Source organism: Aethalodelphis obliquidens, unplaced genomic scaffold (assembly GCF_003676395.1).
Source record: "Aethalodelphis obliquidens isolate GAN/ISIS:26980383/991018 unplaced genomic scaffold, ASM367639v1 scaffold23, whole genome shotgun sequence".
In the NCBI taxonomy this organism is placed as follows: domain Eukaryota; kingdom Metazoa; phylum Chordata; class Mammalia; order Artiodactyla; family Delphinidae; genus Aethalodelphis; species Aethalodelphis obliquidens.
Genome location: NW_020837967.1, coordinates 24,134,355 through 24,152,288, shown reverse-complemented (window position 1 = coordinate 24,152,288; position 17,934 = coordinate 24,134,355). Strand labels below are relative to the sequence as shown.

General features: G+C 44.0%; 1 protein-coding gene and 1 long non-coding RNA gene across 3 annotated transcripts in view; one reads left to right on the top strand and one right to left on the bottom strand.

Annotated features, from left to right (window-relative positions):
* LOC113628431 (uncharacterized) overlaps nt 1–17,928 on the bottom strand; it is a 202,674-nt gene extending 184,746 nt beyond the window's left edge. Inside the window, exon 1 of the long non-coding RNA XR_003436097.1 lies at nt 17,552–17,928. This is a non-coding gene — a long non-coding RNA (uncharacterized LOC113628431). The remainder of the gene's footprint in view (nt 1–17,551) is intronic.
* ZEB1 (zinc finger E-box binding homeobox 1) overlaps nt 17,254–17,934 on the top strand; it is a 194,598-nt gene continuing 193,917 nt past the window's right edge. For both annotated transcript variants that reach the window (XM_027122070.1, XM_027122069.1), the window contains exon 1: nt 17,254–17,330. In XM_027122070.1, the coding sequence (XP_026977871.1) occupies nt 17,273–17,330 (58 nt within the window). In that variant the 5' untranslated portion in view covers nt 17,254–17,272. The remainder of the gene's footprint in view (nt 17,331–17,934) is intronic.

The following is a 17,934-nucleotide window of genomic DNA, read 5'->3' as shown; positions in this document are numbered from 1 at the left end:
CACACACACACACACACACACACACACACACACACACACACACACACACACACCCCTCTGAGAACATTTTTGAACAGCACGGGAAAAAAACTTTAGAGTTCAAGGAGAGTATCTTTTCTTTTCTTCACTGTTTCCTAAACAAAATGGGGTAGGATATTCTCTCGCAAGCTTCATGACCAAGTTGGAAACAGAGACCTGAGGCAAAGCCTATGGACGTTCCAGACGTGTATTAATACACAGTAAAGGACTACAATGACCCAGGGTTTAGCAGGTCTGCTTCTGTACTAACACGAGTATTGAGACTGGAACATTCCACACATTTAAATTCTAAAATTTTGGCTCGATCCATACATCACATACAAAGCAGCAAAACACAGACTTGCAAATATTAATTTTTTACAACATCCAGTTTGAAATTTTTTTCAATCTTACAAAAATCGTGAATTGTTAAGAATGACTGTACAGGAGATGTTTCATTCTTTAAAAAATTCTAGGGGTATTCCCCGGCGGTCCAGTGGTTAAGGACTCCGTACTCTCCCTGCCGAGGGCATGGGTTCAATCCCTGGCTGGGGAACTAAGATCCCGTAAGCCCCACGGTGCGGCCAAGTTAAAAAAAAAAAAAAAAAATTCTAGAGTTTGTATCCTAGGTGACCATAACATTAAAAGAAGCCAACTAAAGTTCTCGTGCATACTTGGTTGCTTCCTTTACTAGAGATTATAACAGTCCTGGTCCTACCCGCACCCTGCTCCCCGGGGATGAAAAGGAGGGGTGGGGTGAGGTAAGCTGAGCTGCTGAGAAACAGGAACCAACTGTGGACAAAGCGGGGAAAGGTGCTTAGTCATTCAAGGACGAGGCTCACCTAGGCGTCGCAGCACCCAGATGTGGTAAGCTCTGTTAAATACTGCTCCGGTTTTCACAACAAAACCAAATCTCTTAACCCTAAATAACTTAACGGGTTTCTTTTTCTTAAGATCAGTGTAGTATCCATCTGGGCCTCACACACCATGCTCTCCACGTCCACCCCACTAGGTGAGGGACCTTGGGAAAACAACATCTCTGCGCCTCAGTTTCCCAAAGAATGTTCCTGACATCATGATGTTATTCTGAGGATCGAGCGAGATGTTCAGTGGTCAAAGCCTAAAGCTCTTTGAACTATGATGACTAGTTTAAGAATAATCCATCAGCTTCCTAATTCTAATGATCCTTCAAGGGTTGAGAAAGGAGGCAGAAGTCCCCACATCGATGTGGTTTGGACTTTAGTGTCACGGATGACGTACTTGGATGACATTAGAAGAGCCATGCAAAGGTACATGAAGCCTGCGGCCCCTGGCCCAAGCCAGCAAACCCCTCCACATTCTCCAGGGCCCTGTGCAAATGGATGAAGCTCTACATGTTCCGTCTCGGTAATTAAAGACATCAGCCCTATTTTCGCCAACATACAAACACAGGCAACTATATCATCATTAACACTGACGGAAAGAAGGTAAACGTTTTATAAGGAAAACTGCACATATGTTCACTTACTTTGTTTTAAAACAGTAGTGAAATGGTATCTAACATAATGAAAAACAAAAGTAAACAAAGAGAACAGGTGTTAGGGAGTCAATTAATGGGAGACACCACAGGTTTCATTATAGCATTTGTAACAAACTATATATTCTTATGAGAATTCCGCACCTAACATGTTCTGCTCTGACACTTGCTTTGAACCAAACGAGACTTACCGAGCAGTTAAAATCAAACAATCGTGGACTGAACACATCCTACCTGCCTGGCTCTCCCGACACCCTCCTGGCCATACCAGCACACACCTTTCTGAGAACGTGTTACCAGCGCACTGGAATTCTGTTCAGTAATTTACCAGAGGGAATCATGACCCCTCTGCGTCTCCAACTACTCTTACCCCGTTCTCCTTTTCCATAGCATTTAATCCTCTTCTAACACGTCATACAATTTGCTTATTGTATTCGTTGCTTCTTATTTGTCTCATTCCACTAGCGCTTAAGTTCTGCTGGGCAAGGATTTTTGTCTGTCTGGTTCCTTGGTGTCTCCAGCAACTTAGAACAGTGCCTGGCACGCAGAAGCAGATCAATAAATATTTGTCAGATGAATGAAAAAAAAATGAATTCTTCTTAAGTGTCCCTCTTTAAAAAGATTAGACACTCTCCCTTGGTCCCAAGGTAGATGTATAAGGTTAAATGGCATGTTTTGACATCTTGGGCTTAATATTTGATCTGTTTTATCTTACTTGGCGCACGGCGCTGTCCAGTTTTCTAAAAACAATCCGGCAGTATTTCCTGTACTGAGCTTACCACACTGACCTTCTTGATACTGAGAGAACAATAATTCTTACGCCTTAAACCAATAGTTGGCTCCACCCAGAAATCTTTCTATTTCACTATGATTTCTTTTGTTCTAAGACCTTTGTTAATGACTTGGATGACTTTTAAAAGGCATTCTTTCTCTGCTGACGTTTCTTTGCGGAAAATTACTAGCGCCTGTATCTATATTGTTCCAAATTTTCTTCTTGGATAGTGTGACTAGACCCTTATCTTTTTATCATTACTCTTAGACATCCAGTTAATACATTGTTTATCTCATTGTACTCTTTCAAATCCTTAATCATTACATCTTACGTGTATGTGCATCTATATAAAACCATCTTTATTCTTGTAGTAATGTCTTAGTTGAGACACAATTACTTCGAAACATTTTGACTTTTACCTTTAAAGCTGTTTGGGGGTAGGCTTTTGAGATTTCTTCCTACTCTGCAGTCATTTGTTTTTGCCTACAGAGAGCCCTGGTTTGAAAAAGTAGGTTACAGGATGCTGCGAGTGGTGCGTGTTTTTGAGGTCTGGCCCTGCTGCTGGAGTTGCCTTCCATGACAACTGAAGCATCTTGTGCTATCTGAAAAAACGTTTCCTCCCCAACATCTGTATTTCTGCCAGTCCTTAATTTTTCTGTTGGCTATTTTAAAATGTACACATTGAAGGCACAGAACCTCGACAGTCCCAGCAATTAATTCTGTTATCCGGTTGGCCATTTCTTTTGGTCCAAGAGGAGCTACCATAGTTATGAACTCTTGGCCCCAGGTATCATATTAAGATAAAAACTCTAAAATTATGTTTCAAAAGAATCTTTGTATTATGTTTGTGGGTTATGCTAGCAACAATGGGATGTTAGATTTTCTCCCCCAAACTCTTAGTTTTGCCTGTTAGAAGTATTCACTCTAGAAGATATATTCTTGACTTTTTCTGTCTCCGTAACTCCCAAGCTGTATTGTCATGTGTCCCCACTTTCATGGACAATCTAGATCCCTTTCTATTCCAGGGCTCCTAAATTCTAATTCAGAATTTAAGTTGTTTTCAGTGATGGATATCTTTCATCTTTTGACTGCTGTCTTCCTCCTTTTGGTCTAGTCATGTCAAAGACGTCTGCTCCCCAAATGAATCTTTTCCTCCTTGGCTCTCAGAATTCAGATGTACTAATACCACATGTAATGGTATAAAATGTGATGCCTCATCCCCAGTAGCTCATTTTAAAAGGGCTGCCCCTTTTCCAGGTTTTTGCTTCCTATCGGGTTAAGTTCAGGTCAATTACTCTGAGACAAGTTGTGCTGTCCTTCTGTATCAGCTTCCAATCAGGACCCTCTTCTTATACCAGCCATTGATGGTCGTTATCTATCATAGAAAATATTTAAAAATACATATACGTTCCAGACATAGTCATCAACCATAACAGGAGTTATCAGCCATGGTCTCTATCATAAAAGTGTTTATAATGGAGCATGAGAGAGAAGACAGGGAACAATTGATTATGAAATAAAGGTGATTAAAAACTTTGTTGTTGGAGACTAGAGAAATCAATGAAGCAGATTAGGAGGGATGTGGATGGGGGGAAAAAGGATCTTCTGAAACATGAGAGAAGGAGAGAATGTCTCGTGTTCATGGAACTGCTCAAGTAGAGAAGAGGGGATAGAGAAAGAATTACAAGTCATTCAAAATTTTGTACATCATGAGAAAACTTATAGAAATGCTTGATGTATAACAAAATGTTCACCAAAATATTTCTGCTCCTAATTATTTTTCTGAATGTTAACATTTCCTTTATGCTTTAGAACTTTGTTTTGGCAAAGCCCTGGATATGCTTTTATGTTTATCGAGTACAAGAGAATTTGAACGTAGGATTTGTAGTTACAATCTGGGTTGGAATTCCAGTCTAGACTATCATCAACTAGGTGACGGTAGCCTCTCTGATTCTGTTTCCACACATATGAGACGGAAATAATATCTATTAGTGCTGTAACAAAGCTCAAATAAAACCATCGTGATAGGTTACAAAGGCTCTACAAATTGTACGTTCTCTATTATGCTGGTAAGTGTGCATCAGCGTACGTAGGATATTTCCCTCCTTCCTTTTCCTTCCTTTTTGCTCTCGAATCTAGACACAGTGGATACATGATTCACCATTTTATTGTGGAAATAAGCTTTCATTCTTCACCTGGAATGCGACAGCAATCATTCTCCAGTTAGATCTAAATGACTGAATTGCAAGGTGAACTGTGTTGGTGACTAACTCATTTTCCCTCACCTCCAGCACCCTCTTATCCCAAGATCAAGCAATTTTCCTGTGTAATGAACTGTATCTGCTATCAAGTGGCCTGGAAATTAAGAGGTTAAGCTCGTTCCCTATTTGGTATCACGATGTCTTTTGCTGCTACCCCACTGATCTGTGTTTTCCAAGGCTGTGCAAAGGAAAACTGCAACAACGAATGCAACTACAGCACAAGTTTGTATATGGGGAAGAGCTTCAATAGATTTTGAATTATCCAGGGGATGGGTTTCTAGCTAATGGGTTGTCCAACATCTAGCGCTTCTGTCTGGTTGATAATATTTTGGTCAGTTTGATGCTGACCAGCAATGGAAGGGGAGCAGATGCAAATGAGGACAGGCTTTACAACCAACATTAACCCCCAAAGTGGATTGTAGTGGTTTGATTTACGTCCATAACATACCCGAAGTCTGGAGAAAATAAGTTCGAGGGAGGACAAAAATATAAGTAAACTAGGGAATAAGGAAAACAAAAATTCAGGCCATATGTTCTCTTGATTTACTACGACTTCTATAGGTACAGAAAATAAAATAAAACAGGGAAGAACTAATAAGCTTATTCGACCATCCCATGAGACTAATTACATTTTTCTCACATAGTCCATTTTTTTTATCTTTTTCTGTTAGCGAACAATTTCTGAGTGATTTCTCCTATTCACCATTTCTGCCACTTATAAGGTTTCTGCTGAGCACTGGATGTTTTATATTCATATATTACCTTTTGGCATTTACTAAATATGCCACCGGTTAGCTAATAAAGATATCTGCCAGAAGATCTTTCATATCATTGTAACAGTATCCGAAAGACCATAACAGATATCTGTCAGTGACTTTCCCAATCAAAAGCACATATCAGATGGGCAGAATCAAGAAATTAGTTGAGCCACTAAAGAGAAAAGATACTTATTTAATGACTAATTCATTCAATGTACATAAAATGACTAAACTCCACAACTGCTTACATTAAAATGGTATTAATTGCTAGTTGTAAGTAACAGCAAAACACGTTGAATAACGTTGATTCCAAATGTGCATGCTTTCCATACTATTTTAAATAGGAATGACTTTACCTATAACTAAAATATTGCTACTGAAGGTAAAAAAACATAATTCTCTAAAGTTATACAACAAAAATGTAAAACAATGTCAAAGTTAGGAGTAAATAATAATTGTGTTATTTGTGGGCATTTTTAAAATGGTCTGTAGGAACACTTTATAAAGTAACCTAGAAGGAAAAACGTGACTAAAGTCTATTGCATTTGACAGCTGGCTGAAATCCTGGCAGACAATTTCAGAGACAAAACTGGTCGTAAAACCAAAGCCAGTCCTTTGCGAATACCTTCAGAAATAAAAAGCAAATATTTTCCAAAAGTTTATCAGGGTGGTTGTGACGTAATCGTCAAGTATTTGATACACCTTTTTAGTTCAGACCTCTTGTTACTTTGTCCTTTGCATCTATTTTGTTTTTGACCTTTTCATTGTTTAAAGGCACTTCCATTAGAGGGTGAGCAAGAGAAACGAAAGAAATTAAAAATAACTCAGTATATGTTGCTGAAATGAGTTAATACTACAGAGGTTCAAATAAAATACAAAGGAGCTAATTATTCAAAACTCATTAATATTTGGCTTTAGGAAGAATTTTTTATAATGATACGGGTTTGTACAGTAAAACTTCAAAATTCCATGTCTTAACAGTTTTCAAAATAACGTCCGCACACATGATCTCACGTCATACTCACCAAGACCCTGTGAATGTGTAGGGAATTTTGGTTTATGTAGGGAAATTAGGCTTAATCCCACAGAGAAGGAACTTGGGCTCAAGGAAGTGAGGTGACTTGCCCAAGCTTATGCCTACAGTAAACTACTGCGTGTGGACTCTCAAATCTCATTCATTTATTCATTCACTCGTTCATCCACCTTTTGCTAACTGTTCTTCCTTCCCTAAGTTCCCTTTGCCAGATGAAGGCAATCTTGACAGAGAAAGAAAAACCACCTGAGTTAAGAATTCGCCATAGAAATTCAGCAAAATGGGAAACTGGCCAGAGTTGTACAGTCTGGATGTGGATCAAAAGTAAAAATATTGGCTAATGGTGATTTGCAGTTCTGTCAGACCATGCTATGTCTACGGCTAAGAGCTGGCTGTATCACTACCTTACAGCTTTTAATGGAATCACTTTATCATGATTTTGAGTATCGTCATCTTTCTAGCTTACACACAGCCGCGTGTGTGTATAATTGTGTGTATAAAATAAATGGTAGCTAACTACTCACGCTGTCCTTTATCATGCCATTTTATCTGACTTTAATTTCAGATCGGCTGCTTCATTCTTTTTAAGTGATGGCATAGTATTCCTAGGAATTCCTTTGGACTACGCTCTAATTTTTTTTTTTTTTTTTTGCGGCACGCGGGCCTCTCACTGCTGTGGCCTCTCCCGTTGCGGAGCACAGGCTCCGGACGCGCAGGCTCAGCGGCCATGGCTCACGGGCCCAGCCGCTCCGCGGCACGTGGGATCTTCCCGGACCGGGGCACGAACCCGTGTCCCCTGCATCAGCAGGCGGACTCTCAACCACTGCGCCACCAGGGAAGCCCCTGCTCTAATTTATTTGATAGCCAAGTATACTTTTTCAAGTATTCCAAAATTGCTAACCTTTGCTATCCCATAGAAAAAGGATACTTGCAGTTAACTGATTATTTCATAAGAGCAAGTGAGAATGTGAAACTCACAAAAATTCTAAATACTGTTATTTTACTAGACATTTATTTAAAAATCCAGTGATAAGCTTAATTAGAATCTAAAATACAAACTGTTCTTTCACTAATAAGTGAATTTTAAATAAACAAATGAATAAACATACACATATTTTAAAAACACTAGGTATGAAAGGGCTTGAATAGGTCTCAAGGTCCAGGGCTGGAATTATTAATGGTTCAATCCAGTAGGGAATTTACTATATAGTCATATATGTTCTTCCTTAGTCCATTTAAGTGTCTTCCTGTATACACATTCTAAAACACAGAGTGATTCGTATGTTTCCAATCAGTGTGAATAAGCTACCAACTTTCAAAAATTTTTAGTCTCGGTGAGACAAATTCTTATATATTTCTAGTGGCATCATACGTTCGTACAACCCTTTTCAAAAGCATGCTGACAATAGGTTTAAAAAGATACAATCGTGTTCGTTCCCACTGACAAAATAATTCCAGTTTTGAGAATATTTCCCTAGGAAATGATCAAAAACCATACAATAGTGTCCATTCTTCACAAAACAAAAAAACTGGAAATAATGTAAATGTTCAATAATATATAACTGGTTTAGTAAGTTATAGTATATCAATTTGAGGAATGTTATAGTTAAGTAAAAAAAAAAAAATTCAAGCATAAAGGTTCTGTGCCTACCTGGGAAAATGTGTTTGTTAAGTGAAAACAGTATAATACTACTAAATTATACACGGTTCTTATATATGAATATGGCAAAAACTAGGCATTATTATAACTGTATAAACTACATGTGAAAAGTGAATAATCCCAACATGGTACAGGAGTAGGAATGACTGCTTTCACCCTAAGTCTTGCGTAATAGACCTCTCCTGTGTCCATCCCACCCTCGTGCCCAGCAGGAGGTCTGCAAAGAAAATGAATCGGATGCGAGAGAGACGCAGAGGTGAGAAAGGGAGGGACACCACCTGCAGGTCTACAGGTGTTCCAGCTCCTCCCTCCTGAGACCTGGCTGCCCGCCTGCTCTCGGATTCCATGGCCAAAAGCCCACACACTTACATCCTTATTAAAAATCCCTCTCTTTTCCGCTTGGGCCACTTTGAGTTGGTGTCTGCTACACACAAACCAGAAAACAAAACAAAGAGAGTTTTTACATTCCTTTCGTAATTTTTAACCTGTATTTTTAAAAAGTGCCACACGTCATCTAACTGCATTGCAAACAGCGTTACTCATACTAGGGAAGGAAGTTCACTTACTGTGTAGATAGATTTTCCATAGATAATATAGCTAATGGGAGCCAACAGTATCTCTAGACAATATAACAAATATTCCAGCTAACGTGAAACAAACAACATGTTAATATCATCTCTTCTTTCTGCCTTTTAATTAGAATCATTCCACCTACACCTGAAGTGACATTTTCAGGGATAAAAATCATCTTATCTTTTACCCTGAACAGAAAGGCACTGTGTAGGAATTCTAGTGGATTATGCTTAATATCTGACTCTGCTCTTTGCCCAAGAGTTTGCCTTTGCCGTATCATCTATCATTTACTGTTGGCCATGTGCCACGCACCATGTAAACCTCACATACAGTATTCTCATTTGCTCTTCACAAAACCCCTCCACCAGAATGATTCACAAATGGCAGGAACTTTCACTGTTTTCCATAATTAACTGAGTGGACTTCCCATTAGACAGACATTGCTTTAGGTACCAGAAATACAAAGATGAAAAGCTCAGCCTGGGAGGAGAGAGATGTCAATCACCCAGTAAAGGTAGCAAATGCTACAACAGTGGTAGGTAGGAAGTGCTCTGAAGGGTGTGAGGGAATTACTAGCTATGTGGGGCTGGTTGCCCAATTCCCACGAATTCTGATAAGTTGTATCAGAAAACTGCTGAGAGAACGTGCAATCTATGGGAAGAAAACTATCCTGCCTCCCTGGAAATATGTCAGGTAATCGGAAGACCGCAGAATCTGGACGGGGAGGATGTTAGCATTTGTGCATTAGGCTGTAGTAAACATACTACTGGGGAAGAAAAGCAAGTGTTAAAAGACACATTGGAGACCCTTTTTTAAAATATTCATTCATTTAGTATACAATTTCGAGGGTCTGCCGTGTACTACTGCAGTACTGGGAGCTGGTAAGAGCACTAGGAGAATGTATAAACTGAAACCACTCTATTAATAATGTAAATACTCAGTAGTAATTATGCTTTGCATTGCTTTTCACAGCAGGATTACGCTACTTGCTGTGGAAATGTTCTTTCACCTGTGCTTCATTTGGACAGTCACAGCTCGTACGTGCACTTTTACTTGCTGAGTTTTTCCTCAGTGACCGATTATTCCAGAGGAAGAAACCTCTGAAGCTCCCCTGACGCTTGCTCTGCTCACCCGCTCCCCACGCCCGGCACCACGACACTAATCAACACATATAACGTGGACACCCTTGATTTTACAAAAACCTTTCCGTGGCTTACAATTCGTCAGCATAAGGTCCCCAAACCTTAGCGCCTTCCCGGGATCTGGCTCCTGCCTACCCACCTTTGCGGCCTTTTCGGGAGCACGCGGGGTTTTATTTGCTGTGGTTCCTCCATGGGATTTGCCACCTCCTCACACCCCCTACTGCCCCCCCATCCCCCGCCCCAAAGCACAGGACCTTCATCTGGAGACTTCTGTTGTCACTTCTGCCTTTAACACTCTTCCCTGCTCCTCCCGACAAATTCCATCACTTCTTCAAGAAAGACTTCCTTGACTCCAGGGTACTTCAGATGTCTCTCCTGTGTGCACTATACCAACCTGACCCTTGTGTAACAGGCTCTTTATCAGTTTGTTTCTTCCACAGACCTGTGAGCTGCTTGAAGTCAGGGACCGTACTAGGCATTCCTAGCCCCACACAGTGCCTGTCACGTTAGAATGCTAGAATATTAGGTGAATAGATGAACCAATGAATTACTATTAGAACTTCCATGTGGCACAATGTTCAATGTTATATAAAAAGTAATGACCACGTAGCAAAAGGCTTTAGAGCTGCTTATCAATTAAAGATGAACAAATTAATCGATACAAACATGTTTCTCAATCACGAAACTGAGAGCTTGCATGCTCTGGTAGGCAGAATAGTGGCCCCCAAAGATGTCTATGCCCTAATCCCCTGGGCACAGACTGTGTGTTATGTTAGGTCATAGGGCAAAGGGACATTAAGGCTGCCTATGGGATTAAGCTCACTAATCGTTATCAGCTGACACTGAAATGGACGATACCTTGAATGATCCAGGTGGACCTAATTTAACCACAAAAGCCCTCAGACTTGGAAGAGCCGAGCAGAAAGAGAGCCAGCAAGCTGGCAGCACGGGATGGGCTCTGCCCCGGGCTGATGGGCTCGGCCCCGGGCTGATGGCCTAGAAGATGGAGGAGGCCCAGGCGTCAAGGAGCGTGGGCGGCCTCAGAAGCTGGAAAACGCCGGGAAACGGGTTCTCCCCTCGAGCCTTCCGAAAAAACCCAATCCTGCCAAAACCTTCATTCCAGCTCAGCGGGACCCGCTCCGGACTCCTGACATCCAGAGCTGTAAGATAATACGTGTGTGTTGCTTTAAGCCACCAAGTTGGTGGTCATTTTTTTTATAGCAGCAACAGGAAACTAACCTACAATACCTACAACACATCGGACAAGGTTAACCTTGGCTCCACATGACAGAACCGAAGACAGTGGCGGCTGAAAGAAGATCGAAGTTTACTTGTCTCTCCAGAACAGGGCTCTGGCAGCAGAAGTCGAGGGCTGGTAATGCTCTCCCACACCATCAAGGACTCGGGCTCCTTCAGTCTTGCTGCCGTGCCTCCCTTAACCTGAAGGAGCGCTCGTCGGCACGTCTGATCCCAGCCAGCAAGAAGAGGAGTTCTGAGGAATGGTGAACCGCTCCCTCTTGAGGGACCTCACCAACCAGGGCATCACTCACATCTCACGGGCCAGGACTGAGAGGCACAGCAGCAGCGAGGTACGTGCAACGGCCATGCCAGGGGCCACGTGACAAGTGTGGCGGGTTCCATTATTAAAAGGGGAAGAAACCTATGGGGACAACCAGCCACCTCCACCTTAATACTGCAGTGCTGTGATGCCCTCCCACTCACTGCTTTAAGTATATAGAAGTAGTCTCTCCTACTTTTAGGTCAACCAAGGCAGGGGCCCTCATTACAAAACCAGTAACTGAATAATTACGATGTCATAGACTCCGGCACATTCCTAAGCTCTGCCAGATTTTGCATGTACACATATTAGAACATGAGTATATGCCTGTCAGTGATGACATCACATTCAAACTCTAGTGTTGTAATCGATGGAAACAGAATTCTTGACTAATAAGAAATAAGGCGCAGGGGTTAAGAATCCGCCTGCTAACGCAGAGGACACAGGTTCGATCCCTGGTCCTGGAAGATCCCACATGCCGCGGAGCAACTAAGCCCGTGTGCCACAACTACTGAGCCTGCGTTCTAGAGCCCATGCGCCACAACTACTGAGCCCGTGTGCCACAACTACTGAGCCCATGTGCCTAGAGCCCGTGCTCCGCAACAAGAGAAGGCACCGCAGTGAGAAGCCCGTGCACCGCAACGAAGAGTAGCCCCTGCTCGTCGCAACTAGAGAAAGCCTGCGCGCAGCAACGAAGACCCAACACGGCCAAAAATAAATAAAATTTTAAAAAATGCTTAATCATAAAAAAAAAAAAGTAAAGCTAAAAACGTATTTTATTTCTAGATGTGTACTACTCAGGGGCCTGACAGGAAGCAGATGGCATGCCCCAAGGGTAAATTGCAGAGAGTTTGATGAAGAGACTACTTACATGGATGTGGGCAGGCTCTAGGGGAACCAATAAGGGATGAAGTACCCAAGGACTCACAGCAGGAGGAAACCATTACCCTCTCTAGGCCTGAAAGGACAAAGGGAAGGCACGGTTTCTGGAACTTGCCAAGACCTGTAGCCATGGGACAGGACTGTCTGACCCGAGCCACGGCCTTAGGTAGAGGAGCCAGGCGCCTGCCAAAAGCCACAGACAGGCAGGAGGGAGTGTGGGGGAAGGTGAAATTAATATCCTGACCTCTCTCTCTTTCCTTCCTCTGATCATCTGCCAATGCCTCCAAATGGGCTGAAATCAAATAGAAACCAAAGGACAAAGGAGCCTGGGTGATGTGGTCCACAGGAATCAGCCTTTCAGAGCACAGAAAGGCAGAGACTGGACTTTGAGGGACAGAGGATATAACCAGCATAATATGGAAAAGTACTGATATTTCACAGGGTGGGGATGGTTCAAAAGGCCTTGAACAAAAAGAAAAAGGGAATCGATCCAAACAGATCTGGGCAAGACCTGGGACGAAGAAAGATGGAGGAAGAGAATGATTAAAACGTGAAAGAGCAGAGAGGGGCCCAGGTGTGCTCTACTAATGTAAGTGGGATAAAGAGAGTGAGCGAAGAAAAATGGAGGCGTAAGACGAAAGAACTTCTGAAGGGCCTGACCAGGGGCCTTAAAGTTGTGGCTATGTCTGAACACAGTGTGTTTCTCATTGCCAACTTTTCCACGTGAGTTTAACACGGTGGTGGGACATCTAAAACCTGTTATTGACTGCAAATATTTTTAACATGTATACTCAAAGGATTGAATAGTGGCAGTGATTATGACTGAAGGTCTGTGGAATACAGAAGGCTAGGACTGTAGGTCAAAGAAATAGCAATACTCTGCAGCAGAACCAGTCGGCTGCTAAAAATAAGCCAAGATGCCAGAGAAAAGAAATGCATTGAGACAAAGGGGAAAAAACAGCAAAACAATATAAGAAACCTGATATCAGACCCCTGATACCACGGTAGATTCTTAAAATTCCCTCAAATCCAAAATATGCATGTTGCTTTCTCTAGTACAAATTACCTACCTATAGTTGTTAAGTATAAGAAAAAACATGCCACTCATGTTCACAAGTGATTTCAATAACAGAAACTAATCTATCTTCTGTAGAGGCAGCCTTTGAATGCAATCGTTTTAATCACTATGACTTTACGGAAAAGATCAGCTTTACTTTTTGGATGTTCATTAACAGCCTTCAAACATCTCTCTCTCTCTACGTTTATTTATATTTAACATCTCTCTATGTTAGACATGTTCCCAAAAAACTGTCCCCCAGATTAGAAGCTCCATGGGTTAACATTTCACGGACTTATATTAAAAATAGGAGCCTTATTCCCCAGAGAGGGAAAAACAGTTTTGTGATGCAATATATAATAAAATCACAGGGAGGTTTGGGGAAAACACCTGTCCCTATTATTACCTCCCGGGAGGCTTCATTAGAAAAGCATGTGTGGGTCCTCGGGACAACTGTTGGTTCTGTGCCACCCCGTAGCCTTGTTTCCTTCCTGATCTGGTGACACAGAATTTGGTGAACTGCCCTCTTGCAACGCATGGTGACCCATGTACACCCAGAGTCACTACTGAGCACGGACTGCGGGGCCACTCTCGAGGGGCTTCTCCATGCTGTCCTTTGATGGACAACATGTCTCAAGACTTTAAGATTAAAGCCTGACAAGTTAGCGAAGTCAACTTATTTCATGAAATACATATATTAACTTGCCGTGAAAATAACCGATTTCTTACTTTAACAAAGATTATAGAATCACATTATGTTCTACTTCTCAAATGCGTTCAGGAAGTGAGGTACACGGAAATCATATGCTCCACGTGGAACACTGTGCAGTATGTACATTTTAAACTTAAAATAATTTTATGTCAAATTTTATCCTAGCTTATACATGAATCTTACATGAAACGCAAACAGCAGGTGCAAGGGGTTTATGAAAAATTTATAGAAAAAACTCAATATTGAAAATGTTCTACCCATTTACATTTTCCCTGTGAATTTAGAAAAGATTACAGGAATTCAGTTTTAGCAGTCTACCTCTCCTTCAACATGTGCAATCCCAGCACTCCCTGGAAGCAGTGTTACCACTTCAGTGACATTAGAGCTAGGAGCACATATTGAATACATATTGTACAATGACACTACGATTACTAAAAACCAACAACAATACAGGACACATGCTAAACTCTAGTATCCCCACCATGTTTGAATAAAGTAAGCCTAATTTTTTTTAATTGAGGTATAATTGACTAAATAAACCTAAAGTTTAACACATTTATTTAGAAATTCCTTTTCTAAAGTTATTCTCAAGATTTTTTCCAATTCTTTAGTTACATTTAAGAGAGAAAGCAACCATCACATACACATCAGGTTTAAAGCAGCAATCTATCTTGAGATTTACTTTTGCCTGCTTTCTTTCCAGTCTAGCGTTCGATAATTTTGGGAACATTACAGTAAATAAAGCGCATTAACCACATATTAAATTTATAATCTATATCTAATTACTGTAGGATTTTACAAAATTGAAATTCTGTATTAGACAATTTGGAACATCAATATTTCCTGTGCATATTTAAAAACCAGAAGTGATCGGGATTAATCATTGGGGAGAAATGATTATGGAGAATCTAAAATCAAGAGCAATTAGCCTCAAAATAAGGCAGAATATAAACGACAGAAAATGGCTTTCACATTCATGATTTCAACTGCTCCTAAGAACTAATGTGATGAAGGCAGATAAACAACCCTTATGTTAGAGCCAAGAAGAGATTCAGAAAAAGTCAACGATACTCACTTTTAAAAGAAATATTTACCTACCAAGCATCTGCTCTGTGACTAGGTACTCTGCTAAGTGCTAAGGGCACAGAAATGAACAAGCAAAAACAAAACGCAAAAAAGGTACCTGTCCGCAAGAAGTTGAATAGTCTGGCCCAAACTAACTAAACCAGTAACCACTAAAGTAAGGAAGATGACTTCCACTTGGCTTATCGCTTGACTTGGTCTCTCTGACTTCAAGGTAAGGATGAACAACGAAGAAAGCCTAGTCGGGGGGTCAGGACAGGCACCTCAGAAAGACGTTGGACACTTTCTAAGTTTAAAAGTACGTGAAACGTGCACTAGAGTTAGAAAGTTTTGTTTTGTTCTGTTTTTTCTTTTCGGACTGGAAATTAGGGTAGCTGTAAAAAAGCTGTGCGTGTGTGTGTCTGCCTGTGTGCTGGGGTGGGGGGAGCGGGGAGATGCCAGCAAAGGATAAAGTCTACAAGCTGATGCAGAAGGAAATTGAAGAACATCACACAGCTCTTAAGAGGATCGGGAAAAAGCACCACTTGAACCAAGCAAAGCACCAACATGGTTCTGGTCCTCACATGTACAAGGTCAATTAACATGGTGCTGAGGAAAGGCAGGGCTGCCTGTACTTAAGATGATCATTAAGACGGATAATTCTAGTTGTGGCCTTGAGGAAGGGAGCAGACATATAGACATAATGTATAGCAAAGGATATTTACAGTCACATTTCACGCACCAATAAATAATGCATTCACTTCTCAAAATGCCACAGCAAACGTGGGAGAGAATTTTCATCTATATTCAGGATTAAACTTTCTAATTTTAAATTACCAGACTTCAGCTGTAAATTTCAGTTGAAAGGTGTGAAAAGATTATTAATGAATCTTCTAAAAGTCTGGAGAGTGTTTAGAAAATTAACATAATAAAAAAGTCCAGCCATAGGCACGGCAGAAATTATAGGCATGAATTTATTGAGCACCTACTGTGACAGCACTGTGCTAGGTGACTGGGTTGTTTCTCATACTTCGTCACGCTCCGGTCTCCTCAATTTCTCTGTCATCTTTTACCGTGTTCACTTGGAACTGCACAATTCGAAGTGCAGCCCGGCTCATTTATTCCGTAAGGTTGGTCCCAAAGACATTTCCTCATTTGAAGGCGGGGAGGAGGGGAAAGCTAAGTCCCTACCGAGCACTTAAGACCTGACTTTCTTGGTATTTGTGGTGTTATCTACGTGGCCCTTCAGAAGTCCCCGAACTTGTACAAAGAACTCAGAGAAGATCGCAACGGCTCTGCCCCCAAGACCGCCCCCGCCGGCCCTCGTTTCTTGCCGGAAGGTCCTTCGCAGCCACAGCTGCCCGTCTAGGTACTAAATCGCGGCCTGTCGATAACCTCAGCTCTAAGTCTGGAAGCCTCGGATCTGGCCGGCCGGGGGCGGGGGCGGCCGAGGTGACAGCAGGTGAGCGCCCGGCGCGGAGGAGGAAGTGAGACAGGCCGGCGTGGGCATTACTCAGGCCGCGTTACCGCCGAGGTGGCTCGCAAGCGGAACTCCTCGCCCCTCCGTCGCTCCAGCTGGACTTCTATCTCGTTGAAGTCACTTCCCATCCCGGGTCGCGCGGGGGAAAACCGTGCGTCCGAGGAGGGGCAGAGAGGCAGACGTGCGGGGGTCAGGTGGCCTCTACCCTGGCACCGCGTGTCCCGAACTAGCCCCTCTCCGCTCCCCGGACCTGCCTGCCCCGATCCCGGGGCGTCCCCGGGCGGCCCGGGGTGCGTGAACCCCCCGTGAGGAGGAGGGAGGACAGGTCGCTCCGGCCACTCCGGGGGCAGCTCCGAGGACACCGGATCCCGGGGAGAATCAGCCAGACCCGATCGTGCCCCTGGCGGCCGCGGCGGGTGTGGCCGGTTCAGAGCCTCCTACTTTACCTTTCTCACTCCGACGGCCAGTCGCCCTTCGGACCACGTCCGCACCGATCCCCATCGCCCCCGCCCCCAACCCGCGACACCTGGGGGAAACTTCTCCCTCGCCCCTCAATGCAAACTCGGCCGCTCCCCCAGCGGCCGCAAACCGTCCTCTCCCTAGCAACAAGGTTCCGGCCGTAGAGCGAGCGCCTCTAGGTGTAAGGAAGGTGATGTCGTAAAGCCGCGAGTGTCGTAAACCAGGTGCGGTGGGGAGGGGGGAGGGGTGGAGGCGGAGGGGCGGGGGGGAAGGGGGAGGGAGGGAGGGGGAGGAGGTGACTCGAGCATTTAGACACAAGCGAGAGGATCATGGCGGATGGCCCCAGGTGTAAGCGCAGAAAGCAGGCGAACCCGCGGCGCAATAACGGTGAGTGGCGGAGCGGACCGGGGAGCGGCGGAGTCAGGGGGAGCCGGGCGGCTGGGGCGCCCCCGGGGGCGAGGGGGGCGAGCCGGGCTGGGGGCGGCCGGGTAGGGACGGGCCAAGTGGAGTGGGAAAGTAGAAAGTAGTGCTCTCTGCCCCCCTCCGGGCCGCCGCCTCGGGAGCCGCGCCGCGGCCGCCCGCTCTCCCTGAACCGTTATGTCTCTTACCTGGTCTCTCCGCCTAGCGGCTCCCGCCGCCCCTGCCGCCTCGCTGGACCGTTAGCCGCCGCCGCCGCCGCATCCCCGGCGCAGGCGGGCGGCCGGGACGCGGCGTCCACTTTTCTGGGCTCCGGGGGAGCGGCTGTTGCTTCTTTCCGCACTTTTCCCCACTCTTGTGCCCCTCGGCGCCCCCCTCCCCTCCTCCTCGGCGCCCTCGGCGTTTCGTCCCCGCGGCGCCGAGGCCCCGGAGCCGAGGAACTAACTTGTGCCCGGCGCTGCCTGTGTAGAGTGGCTTCCGCGCGCCCCAGCCCCGCCGGCGCCGGCGCTCGGGCCCCGCGGCTCGGCCGGGCGGGCGGCGGCGGGAGCGGCGGCCGCGGGCTGCGTGTCGTCCG